Source organism: Bos javanicus, chromosome 3 (assembly GCF_032452875.1).
Source record: "Bos javanicus breed banteng chromosome 3, ARS-OSU_banteng_1.0, whole genome shotgun sequence".
Lineage (NCBI taxonomy): Eukaryota > Metazoa > Chordata > Mammalia > Artiodactyla > Bovidae > Bos > Bos javanicus.
In genome coordinates this window covers 34,024,161-34,036,243 of record NC_083870.1, presented here as the reverse complement: position 1 = coordinate 34,036,243, position 12,083 = coordinate 34,024,161, and the positions used below count along the sequence as shown (strand labels likewise).

The window sequence follows — 12,083 nt, the reverse complement described above, 5'->3', positions numbered from 1 at the left end:
AGGACATGTCTGGAGCTGCACCTGGGTAGTTTCTCTGCTGTGCATGAATCTGGATTTAGATTCACAAGTGAGGCCATAAACTACTTGATTAATTTATGTTATATCTTTATTTTCAGGCACATGAGGAGGGCAGGACCCTCCACAGTCCCTGAAAGGAAGACATGGAGGGCACATTTCCTTTCTCTGCCTCCTTTCTACTCTTCCTATTGCGCACACACACACACAGAAGTCGCTCAGTCGTATCCGACTCTTTGCGACCCCATGGATTGTAGCCCACCAGGCTCCTTGGTCCATGGGATTTTCCAGGCATGAATACTGGAGTGCTCCTATCGCACTGATACTCATTTCTGGAAGACTGCAGCTATCATGGATTGTAAATCATGGGGGAGCGTTAGGGTTGCAAATCATGGGGGAACGTTAGGATTGCCTGGGGTTCTCATCTTCCTGTAACACGGGCCGATTTAATGTCATGATTCAGGCTTGTTTCCCAAGGGCACTGGGAACTCCCCCGGTTAGCTGACGTCTCTCTGGGGTCGGGAACCAGGCGAGCCCGACCTCGGCGTCCTTTGATCTCTAGGCGCCCAGAGATTGGCTTCCATAGGAATCTGCTGAGAGAGAGACAAGAGTAGACCCTGCTCTGCAGGCCGCGGGCTGAGTCAGGGGCTGGGCTGGGGGCGGAGCCGAGAAGAGGGGCGGGTGCTTCCGGGCCCGCTTTATCCCGGATTCAGAAGACAAGGTTCAAGCCCGGCTGCGCTGAAGCTTCTGCACTCTGAGCGTCATAACCTGCACCATGCCCATGATCCTGGGTTACTGGGACATCCGCGGGGTGAGCTGGGGTCCCCCGGGGCGGGCAAGGTGGAGGCGGGTGGGGAAATGCTGCGCCCCCTTGGGAAAATGCTGCAAAGCTGAGGCCGGTTCAAACCAGAAACTTCCACAGGACTTGCTGCAGCGGAGCCCCTCTCCCCTCACCCCGATCATCTTATCTGGTTGTTGGCATGTGTGTGTGTGTGGCGTGGGTGGGCTGGTGCAGGTGATGGTGCTAAGGGAGTTGGAGGTGTGGAAGTGACCTGGAACAGTGAGAGTTTTGCAGTCAAGACTGACGTCTGCCCTCTGTCCCACCGTCTCTCCCAGCTGGCCCATGCCATCCGCCTTCTCCTGGAGTACACAGACACAAACTATGAGGAGAGGCAGTACTCGGTAGGAGATGGTAATGGAATCCTTTTCCTATTCTGACTTCTGCCCAGCTCATGCTGATTGGTTGCCAAGCAACCCATGTTCTGCCTTGTTGCTCCCATCCCTCAAACTCCACCAGCTGGAAAAGGGACCTGCCCCTTCCCAAACCCTTTGAGGGTGCAGCTGTCCTCCAAAGCAGGACATGAGAGCCCCTTGGGCTCTGCTTAGTGCTTGCATTAGCTCTCTGTAAGCCTCAGCTCAGGGAGGTTCCAAATCCTTCTACGTGTGCTTTCCCCCAAAGCTCCATGTGAGATTAGAATCCAATTCAGAATCCGTATCCACCAGTTCAGGGGGTCTTGCTTCTGATTCCTTGGTCGGTCCCCCCGGGAAGGAGGGTTGGATTCCTGGGAGGTTGTTTCACTGCATCTTCTTTTTCTCAGCTCCCGACTATGACAGAAGCCAGTGGCTGAATGAAAAATTCAAGCTGGGCCTGGACTTCCCCAATGTAGGTGCAGGGGCTGGGGTGCTGGGAGGGGAAGTGGACAGTGTCTCCATCCATCTCCTTTCCTGGCTTAGAGGTTTCAGAAACAGGTGCCTTCTGCTCTGTCTCTCAGCTTCCTGGTTCTCTCCCTTGCCCTTCCATGATACTCTGTCCCAGCTCATCCCTCCATTTTGCAGCATATTATTTAGTGCCCACCACAGTATTTAGGCTCTGTGAGTGCCAGATTTCATATCTGCCCTTGGTCAATAGAGGGGGTACAGGGGAGTCTGGTGGCCCAAATAACCAGACCCTGTTGTTCTTCCAGCTGCCCTACTTAATCGATGGGACTCACAAGCTCACCCAGAGCAACGCCATCCTTCGGTACATTGCTCGCAAGCACAACCTGTGTGAGTGGGTCTGGAGCTGGGGTCAGGGACACCAGTGGCCATGCCCTGGGTTGGGCTGTAATGGGAGGCTGAGGGTGAATCTCTGTTGTGTGGCCACAGGTGGGGAGACAGAGGAGGAGATGATTCGTGTGGACATTTTGGAGAACCAGGTTATGGATGTCCGCTTGGCCATGGCCAGGATCTGCTACAGCCCTGACTTTGTGAGTCCTTCCTACTGAGTTGGAGAGGGTGTGAGGTGCTTGTCAGGATCTCATCAACTGGTCTTTTAGATTTTGATCTTGGAGCTAGTGATCCACCAGGACATTTCCTTTGAAACTCTAACTCAGTTCCCTCTAATCTTAAGAGGAGTCCAGCTTCCCCTGGATAGAAATTCAATTCGTAAACTGAATGTTTTTCTCCTTACCACATAGCCTCCTACTTGGCATCTCAGGGATCAGGACATGTGTCCATTGGGCAGCCCAGGGTTAGCCTTTCTTCCTCTCCCTCCTTCCTTTCAGCTTCCAGTTCTCTCCAGCTGTCCAGAAACTGCTCAGGCGTCCACACCATTCCTGTCTCCCACACTGGAATGTAGGACTTCTTTCCTAATCATTTTAGTGTTGATCAGCCTGAGGTCTGAGGACCAAGCTCCGCCAGGTCTCACAGCACTGCTGGTCTGACCCAGGGCAGGTGTCTGGAGCTGAGTGGTGACAGGTCCGGGAACAGTGCGTTTTGCCCTTTGCCTTCCCACAGTCTCTCACAGATGGGAGATGGTTCCCATAGGAGTCTAGTGAACACAGGTGGGTTGAATTGGCCCTGGACCCTGACTCACGTACAGTCAAGGGACATGACTGCTCACCTGACGGCTGGGATCAGACACAGCCCTGGGAGGACTGCTCTCTGCTGGGAAGACTGCTCTCTCTCTCAGTCTGTGTGTGAGGGTGGTGACAACTGTTCTGTGTCTCAGGAGAAACTGAAGCCTGGTTTCTTGAAGGAGATCCCTGAAAAAATCAAGCTGTTCTCAGAGTTTCTGGGGAAGAGGCCTTGGTTTGCAGGGGACAAGGTGAGTTGGACGGCTTTGGGGGCGGGATAACTGTCATTTCCCCAGGTTCAGAGTTCAGTCCGCATTCATGCTTTGTCTTCCTGCAGCTCACCTATGTGGATTTCCTGGTTTACGACGTCCTTGACATGCACCGCATATTTGAGCCCAAGTGCCTGGACGCATTCCCAAACCTGAAAGACTTCATTTCTCGTTTTGAGGTGATTCTCCTGAACCCCTTGTATTTACGTCTTTCTTCTCTCTCTTATTCTCCCTGATTTCCTGTTGGGACTACAATGAAGACTAGCATTTATGGAGAATTTTGTTTACCAGAATCTCTCCTCAGTTACTGACGTGTATTGTGTCACATTTAACCTTTATAACATTCCTACATGTGGAACAATTATCCTCTCCATTTTACAGATAAGGAATTAAGCTGAAAGGATAAGTAATTTCTGAAGGTCACACAACCAGTACAGGCTGTGCTGGGTCAGCACTCCTAGTCAGACTGTCTGGCTTCTATGGGCAGCAGTCAGTGGCTGTCCATCTCCTGTACTGAAATGAAAAGCTCAGGTCCTTTTATTGTCTGGGTTCACAGTTCTGGAAAGTGTGTAGGAAGCAGAATATTCAGGAGATGGTATGCAGCTGGCATTAGTAGAATGAGACACAGTAGGATTGATATCAAGTACTAAAAACACAGACAATATATTCTCCTGATCTCCAAAGGGCTCTGCAGCAATTGAGCCCCGCCCTGTTTTTCTGAGATTGTCACATCTGTAGTCGGTGCTGGGATTTGGGTGCATACAGAGGTGTCCTGTGCAAGGATTTCATCTTGACACCTCTTACGGTGGGCAGTTCCTTCACTCCTCATCTCCTGTCCCTTCTTCCTTCATGTTAACTCCAGATTCCATCTCAGAGATGTGATAGTGCATTCATTTTAAGTCACATTCACTGATCTGATCCTCTCCCCTGTATGAGACACTGTGTCAGGCACAAGTGGGATACAGAAGTCATGCAGTCCTGGCGCCCAGCCTCTTGGGCTCAGTGCAGCTGGAGAACTACAGGGACCTCAAGCTGTGTGGTGTAGGTGGAGCCACCTTGATTCTGGAGGTGCACAGCCTGATCTCACCTCTCAGCTCATCATTGTCACCCTCGGTCAACTAATTTGAGAGCAAAGAAGTCTGCTTTGTGATGGATTTGGGAATTTGAGGCTTTAGCCCTAAAGGCTTTCAGCCTTCATTCTGTTTCGTATTCCCACTCCTCCTCATGAAATCTGCCTCCTCAGCTAGTTCTCATCAGCTCTGGTTTTGGTCCAAGACGTGTTGCCTTGAGAATTTTGCAAGAGCTGGGATTACTGCCCAGCAGGCAGGATGGGGACACTTGTGGGCTGTAGCGTGCGGCCTGTTGGGCCCTGGGCTGTGGGGCACAGGCAGCCCTAGATCTTGGAGTGCTTGGAACTCTTGAGCATTGTATGTCTTGGGAAGGTGGTGCGCAGGTACACCTGAGTGTTGCTGCCTGGTTGGCTGCAGCGGGACTGGGGATGAGGTAGGTTGGGACCCAGTGAGAGTGGGCTGAGGTCCCATGCCACGCAGCTGGTCTATGTCCTTGCAGTGGAATAATGAGAGTGTGGCCTGGGCTAGTCTTGGTGCTCCACACCCTCCTATCATGTTTCATCCATGTTTTGCTGAGTCATTGGGTGAGGTGTGGTTCTGCAGGTTGCTCAGGCACTTTCTGAGTGCCTTTGTTTTGCTAAGGGCCCATCCGTCTATGCAAACCCTGGGAACCTAGGAGCCTTTTCTGAAAAAGAGAATATTTTTGCATAAAGAAAAGAACAAATACTCCTATAATGAGATGTTGATTGGAAAACATTTGACAGAACTTAAAAGCAGCAAGTTACAGTTTTATTTGGAGACCTTACTGAGGACTGTAGCCCAAGAGACAGCCTCTCAGAGAGCTCTGAAGATGTAGGGTAGGAGACAGTAGGTATATACATTTTTGACTCGGAAATACATGTAGCCAAGCATGCATCTTGATAAAAGATTAGTGCTAATCATCAAAACACCAACATCTCAAGTTAATGACCTTAGTGCTCTTCTATGTGTAGGAAGATGCATGAATCTTAGGTCACTGTAATTCTTAGTTTGGGATGCATCCTAACTCTCTATAGGACCCCATGTCCAAATCACAGAATGTTTAATCCTGGTTTTCTTCATCCTGAGCTCTTCTCAGGGTACACTGTGAGTGACTGCAGTTGGTGGCAGCTCACCCCTTTCTATAACTAATAATGAAGAAAAATCTTCAGGCTTTTTACTCCTCATGGAAAAGAATAAGATTTGTATTCATTCTTTTTTTTCATAGATTTAAAAAAATATGTATTTATTTTTGTCTCAGCTGGGGTCTTCGTTCCTGGGCACAGGTTTCTCTAGTTGCAGCTGCTGCTGCTGCTAAGTCGCTTCAGTTGTGTCCGACTCTGTGCGACCCCATAGATGGCAGCCCACCAGGCTCCCCTGTCCCTGGGATTCTCTAGGCAAGAATACTGGAGTGGGTTGCCATTTCCTTCTGGGGCTAATCTCTAGTGTGGTCATCTGGCTTCTATTGCAGTGGCTTCTCTTGTCATGGAGCATGGGCTCTAGGCGTGCGCTCTGGCTATAGAGCCCAGGCTCAGCAGTTGTGGTTCATGAAGTTTCATGTTGAAACTTCCCAGTCCAGGGTCAAACTCATGTCCCCTGCATTAGCAGGCAGATTTTCAACCACTGGACCACTAGGGAAGTCCTTGCATTCATTTTTGACAAACCGTTAAAGAGGCCGTTAAGTATATTGTGGGAGAAGGCAATGGCACCCCACTCCAGTACTCTTGCCTGGAAAATCCCATGGACAGAGGAGGCTGGTAGGCTGCAGTCCATGGGGTCGATAAGAGTCGGGCACGACTGAGCGACTTCACTTTCACTTTTCACTTTCGTGCATTGGAGAAGGAAATGGCAACCCACTCCAGTGTTCTTGCCTGGAGAATCCCAGGGACAGGGGAGCCTGGTAGGCTGCTGTCTGTGGGGTTGCACAGAGTTGGACACGACTGAAGTGACTTAGCAGCAGCAGCAGCAGCAAGTATATTGTGAGTGAAGAAGCCTTTCCAACCATTTGAGTTTAAAGAGGCCTCTTTGTTATTTCTTCCCTTTGGTGTCAGGTTCTACCTTATTAAGTTAATCCTGCTTAGTCTCAGGTCATTGTGAGCTGTATTTACATTTCTGGTATGTGGAGATTTTTAAAAAACATCTGTTTGACTGCGTAGCGTGTTAGTTGCGTCATGCAGGATCTTTCATTGTGGTGCTCGGGCTTTTTCCAGTTGTGGTGTGCAGGCTCTGGAGCTCCTGGGCTTAGTGGCTGTGATGTGAGAGCTTCGTTGCTCCAGGGCACGTGAGATCTTAGTTCCCCGACCAGCAATTGAACCCGAGTCCCTGCTTTGGAAGGCAGAGTCCTAACCACTAAACCACCAGGGAAGTCCCTTGATAAGTGGAGATTTGCAAGACAAACACAATTGCTTTTAATTCTCTGAAGAACTGGGCTGCCACCCAAATGATGTCAAAAGATTGATTTTCCCAAGTACGTTTTCTTTCATTTGCTTTTTTATATCAGTAGGAAAATTTCCAACTAAACTGGAAATCAAAAGATTTCTGTATTCTAGAACTATAGGGATCAATGTATCATGTCTTCAAATGTTTGCAGAAGGCCATCTTTCTGAGTGCACAAGTCAAACTCAGGCCAGTTTATCCTAGGAACAAAGATAAAACCAACCAACCAAACAAACCTCCCAGACCAAACTCCGTTATTGCTTCTATTAGGCCCTGAATATTGAACACCTTCCCTGGTGGCTCAGATGGTAAAGCGTCTGCCTACAATGCGGGAGACCTGGGTTTGATCCCCTGGGTTGGGAAGATCCCCTGGAGAAGGAAATGGCAACCCACTTCAGTACTCTTGCTTGGAAAATTACATGGACAGAGGAGCCTGGTAGGCTACAGTCCATGGGGTTGCAAAGAGTATTTGAATATTAGAGTATCTGAATATTGGACTGCAATTTTTATCTCATAGTTTGTTGGCTTAGGTAACCCTATTAGTTTTCTTTATTATGTTTAATTAAAATTGTTTGAGAGGCAGATTATATGCTGTTTCTTATGCGAGGCAGGGGAGCATTCCCCAGTGAGACATGTTTGTATATCCCCACAGTATAATCAGGTAAACGAGATGTAACCATCTTACATAAAGCTGTTCAAATATACCACTTTTAAATATGTTACCAAGTCCAAGCTTGGTCTGCTAGCTGCACAACAGGCCAATAATCTGAGAGACAAGGTGTTGAGGGAGGGAATGTGACTTTATTCAGAAAGCTGGCGGACTGAGAAGATGGCAGACAAATGTCCCAAAATAACCAACTTATCAGGGTCTGGATGCCCATATGCCTCAGTTTTATAGAACTGAGAGTGGGTAGGTGAGACCGTAAAGTAAAAAAGCCATTAATCTTGCAAATGTCTTGGCCAGCCTCCTGGAGGGGATGTGTTAATTTCTTCTTTCCTGTAGCCATAGGTAGCCAGGGTCTTGAACAAAGGTACTTCGGTTTAACATTTAGGCAGAGGGGCAGGGTTCCCCTGTGGAGGCTATTAGGTATAGACAGTGTCCTTTTAGTGAACAAAAGCAATGGGAAGCAATGCTTAAAGTAAAAGAAACAGATCCAACATTGCATCAGAGTTTGTTTCTATCCGTAACAAATCTCAGTTCTATCAACTGTTATACCTTTAACCGTAGCCCTTGTCAGGACTCTGTTAGCAACTCTTGGTCTTATAAAGAGTCCTAGAAACTTCCCTTTTTATTTCGCAGGCCATTTTAACCCAGTCCTGTATAAAGGGTTTTGGGCTCCAGTGAGGGGTTGAGCCAAGGGATCCAGGCCTTTTTGTCAGTCTTTAACTGGGTTGTTTGGTTTATTGCCCCATGCAATTGCTGGTCAAGTATCTCAGTGTAATTTTTTTTACCCTCTTACCTTTAAAATTTTTCTAAACTGGGGTAAGTAGAATGGACTTGTTTGGGTCCCTTTATATTTGGGGGACTGATAAAGGGGTCTTTCTGGCCCATCAAAAACTTCCTTTTTGGTAGTGTTGTATCAAAACTTGTTTTCATGCCATCAAAGTCTGTTTCATTTATCTCATCTCTTAATAACCATATCAAGATTTTTATCCTATTGGGACCAGTCCCTTTAAAATTTCCTACTTGTAGGAAGAAATCACTTGATTTTCCCCTCAGCTTTTATCTATTCCCTGTTTATTAACCTAATTAACTTTAGTTATTCTATTGTTTTTATTAGCACCTGTAAGATCAATTGAGGGGAAATGTGAGACCACAAATAAGGCTCTATGAACAACTTTTGTTTGTTGGTTGATTGATTTGAAACTAAGGAAGTTCTTAAGGTTAGCAATGATTATATTTCTTTGTATCCATCTTTAATTAAAAAAAATTTGTTTTAATTTAAACTTTTAATTTTCTTTGGGGATATAGCTGATTATCAATATTGTGCATATCCACCTTTTAATTTTATCTTTCCATGGGTACCAATAAAACAACTGTTTTTACAATGAGAGGTCTCTAAAAATTTACCAATTTAGAAGTTTTTCCAGTTTAAAAGATCCATTGTTAGGATTCTTAGTTGTGATTCAAACCAGTAAGAGGCAAGAGGAATCCCTGCAAGAGAGTGCAAAGGATGCAGCTTTCTCAAGAACCAGGACGTTTACTCACAAATATAGTCTAAGAAAGTAAGGGCCTTTGTTGTACAGGGAGATACAAGGAAGATTGAAACAACAAAGACCCTTTATGAACTGGGACCCCTAATGACACATTTACCTAATGCTAGCATAGCTGGACAGAAGGACTTGGAATTGCAGTCTGTGCAGCTTAGTGCTGAGTGTTCACCAAATGTGTTCCTGTACAGTTGCAGAGACTAATCTCTCAAAATGCACTAGAAGATGCCTAAGAAGATGAGGTAGAACACTGATGTCTCAAAGGCACAGGGAGATGAAGCAAGTTCCTTCTATAAGGCCTTTTGTTTCCTTAAAGTAAAAAAAAAAAAAGTTTTAAAAACTATTTTTGCCAAAATATTCACAATTTTACCAAGTCTTCTGAATTATTGTTGCTTTTGTGGGAATCAATTTTGGTGTTATAAAAAGGAAGTTCAGAGAGAGTTGAATAGCATGAAGGAGAGCATTGCAGAATGTACTTAGAGGAGCAGCGAGGAGCAGTAGAGAGTAGGGCTGGCTTCAGCAGCCTTTTAAAAATTCTGATAAAATTTCAAGCAATTTTTTGTTGGTTTTCTGCAAAAGTTACTTTCTCATTTCCTCTTTTAGAGGCTTCTAAATACAAATTGAAACAGGCCTTCTCTTCAGTCTGTTGGATCTTGTAGTCCGTTTCTTTAGCTGTGTACACGAAAAAAACCCCAATTTCGTGATGTCAAAGAACCTCACTTTGGTGATTTTTAGGACAAGATCTCCTTCAGTATAGTTTAAGCTTTATATGTAATGTATCCAAACCTGTGGTGTTAACTCACTGGTCACTCCTCTTTCTTTTACCTAGAAAGTTTGATTTCCCTTTTCAGAGGCTGTCTGGACAACTTGCTACTGATAACTGTATGTAGTGGGCCCTTCTGCTGTTTGTGAGCTTAACTCTCATTTCAGGTTTTATACATGTCTCAGTTTTTCCTTCTGACAGTCTAAAACCACCGTGGGCACTGAGAACCCAGGATTGCCAAACCTTTTGCGTGTGTCTCCCAGATGGGCGAGTTTCTTTAAGGAGTGGGTTTCTGCTGCATGGTATGAGGACTGCTGCATGGTATGAGGACTCCATGGTATGAGGCCTCCACCTCTGCTACAATTTCTCAATTGCCTGGGAAAGCCTTGCTTAGCCAGGAGGAGCTCTGTTCCTTATCTAAAGAGCTAAGCTCTTGCCTGTAGTATCTATACTATATTCCTACCGACTCTAGTAAAGCGGTCAATTCAAGGAAAGACACCAGCCAACCCCTGATCTATTTATTCATCCTGACCTGTTCTCTCTACTGGGTACTTTCTCAGTATTTCTGAACTGAGAAGTCAGGTACATTTTCACCTACCACTGAAGAAAACTCAAGATTGTCAACCAAGATGGTAAATCTGAGCTCACTAGAGAACTCAGCCAAATTCGTATTCATATGTAGAGAAGTAGACCAGCACAAGGGGGCTTGCTGGTACCAATGTTCCACCTCTTTGTAACGTTCTGGTGAGGGGAAAAAGTCTTCTCTGGGCCCTGTTGGAGTCACCAAACCTGTCTACTGGAAAGGAAAGCCCACACAATGTAACAGCATGGGGGGCAACTGCCCTGCGGGTCACTTAACTGTTTGTGTAAGTGGATGATGAGTGAGCCTCCTTGTTTCCAGCTGTGGGGAAGGGGGTGCAGCAGAGAGACTCAGAATGGAGAGGGAGACCGAGCAGGCTACATTCTAGCCATATTGCTTATGTCCGGTGTGATCATGAGGGAGGTGCTTATCTTCTGAGTGCCTCAGTTTCCCTTCTGGTAAACGGCCTCAGTAGAACCCATCTTGCAGGGAAGTCGTATAGAGATTCTGAACCTATGTCATCATGTCTAGTGGATATGTAGCACCTAATACAGTATAGAGTCTCTATATGTGGTGAGTCTGGATGTCAGATGAATTACAGGAAACTGGCAGAGTTAACTTCCCAAAGCTGGGGACCCCAGAAGACTATCTTTTGCCCCAACATTTGACTCCCACATGGAAGGGCTGTACCCCAGGTCCTAAACTTGGGGAGAGCTGCCTGGGTTCCAGTGGGGCAGCAGACCTGAGGCCTGGTGTTCTTTTTCCCACCCTCAGAGCCTGAAGAAGATCTCTGCCTACATGAAGTCAAGCCGCTTCCTCCCAGGCCCTCTGTTCATGAAGCTTGCCGTGTGGGGCAACAAGTAGTGTCTGCAACCAGGAGATGGGCGTGAGGAGCCAGTGCCTTGGAGACCAGGTGGACCTCCTGCCCGCAGAACCATCTGTCTTCTTCTTTTTCCTTCTGTTCACTCTAGATGGCTTCTTGGCCCCATTATCCCCCTCCCACACCCCTTTCCATCCCTACTTTAAAGATTCAGTTTCCCACTATTTTTGAGCAAAGTTCCTCCCCACCCCACATTATCCCTCCTGCATTAAAGCCACCAAGACTATCCTTCCCTTCCATGATTACTTCTGCTGTGAGCAGCCCAGCCAGGCCCCTGCTCTGAGCTCCCAGTGCTGCCCTGAAGACCAGACCTGGCCTGGTGTGCAGTCCATGCTTCCCAGTGTGGTTCCTGCCCAGCCTGACTGATGCCCAATAAAGCCTTAATCACACCTGCTGTGTCTTATCTTATTCTCTCGGGGCTTCCTGGAGTCATGACTGACTGTGTTTGGTGTGTGTGGGTGTCTATTTTTCCTAGTGTTGTCCACTGCAGGGCCGTATGGATGGGCATGCGTGTGTGTGTGTGTGTGGTGGGAGGTTGGGCACAGGTGGGATTATACCATTGCTTGTTCATTTCTATCTCTACTTCATGCACCTCTGTTCCTTAGCATGGGTTCTCTACAGAAGGGGGGCCCTTCTGTGCCTGGTTCCCTCTTTAATTCAGCATTCATGGGATGCCTCCTTTCAGCTTGTAGCACTCTGTGTCATGGTTTAGGGGGCTCATGGGAGCTGGGGAAGGGGTCTGAGTAGTCTACTGATGGTGTGGGATCCTGGTGGACTCATTTCTGTCACCCTTTCCTAGAAATTTTCCCTGTGTTCTTATAACGTATCTCAATAAAACCTACCCCCACTGTATTATAATTGTTGTTTTACCTGTTTTCCTCTGTAACTTGATCATAAAGACACTAAGGAGATAATCAATATCTTTTCTTACTTTAAATCTCATATCTATTACACTGCCTGGCAAACAGTAAATATTCATTAAAATTGAAAATATAAAAGAATTATCT

General features: G+C 46.7%; 1 protein-coding gene across 1 annotated transcript; it reads left to right on the top strand.

The window, feature by feature from the left end:
• Window positions 1-688: 688 nt before the first annotated feature.
• On the top strand, window positions 689-11,465 carry LOC133244145 (glutathione S-transferase Mu 1). Its single transcript, XM_061410901.1, has 8 exons — window positions 689-826; window positions 1,132-1,207; window positions 1,614-1,678; window positions 1,980-2,061; window positions 2,161-2,261; window positions 3,005-3,100; window positions 3,187-3,297; window positions 10,971-11,465. The coding sequence occupies exons 1-8, from the start codon at window positions 791-793 to the stop codon at window positions 11,058-11,060; spliced, it is 657 nt and encodes a 218-aa protein (XP_061266885.1). The 5' UTR covers window positions 689-790; the 3' UTR covers window positions 11,061-11,465.
• Window positions 11,466-12,083: the final 618 nt, after the last annotated feature.

Excerpts from the sequence above, each read along its gene's own strand:
- LOC133244145 (XM_061410901.1), top strand. The coding sequence starts at position 791 with ATGCCCATGATCCTGGGTTACTGGGACATCCGCGGG. Across the intron at positions 827-1,131 it reads GTTACTGGGACATCCGCGGG|CTGGCCCATGCCATCCGCCT; the intron begins GTGAGCTGGGGT and ends CGTCTCTCCCAG. Across the intron at positions 2,062-2,160 it reads TGCTCGCAAGCACAACCTGT|GTGGGGAGACAGAGGAGGAG; the intron begins GTGAGTGGGTCT and ends GTGTGGCCACAG.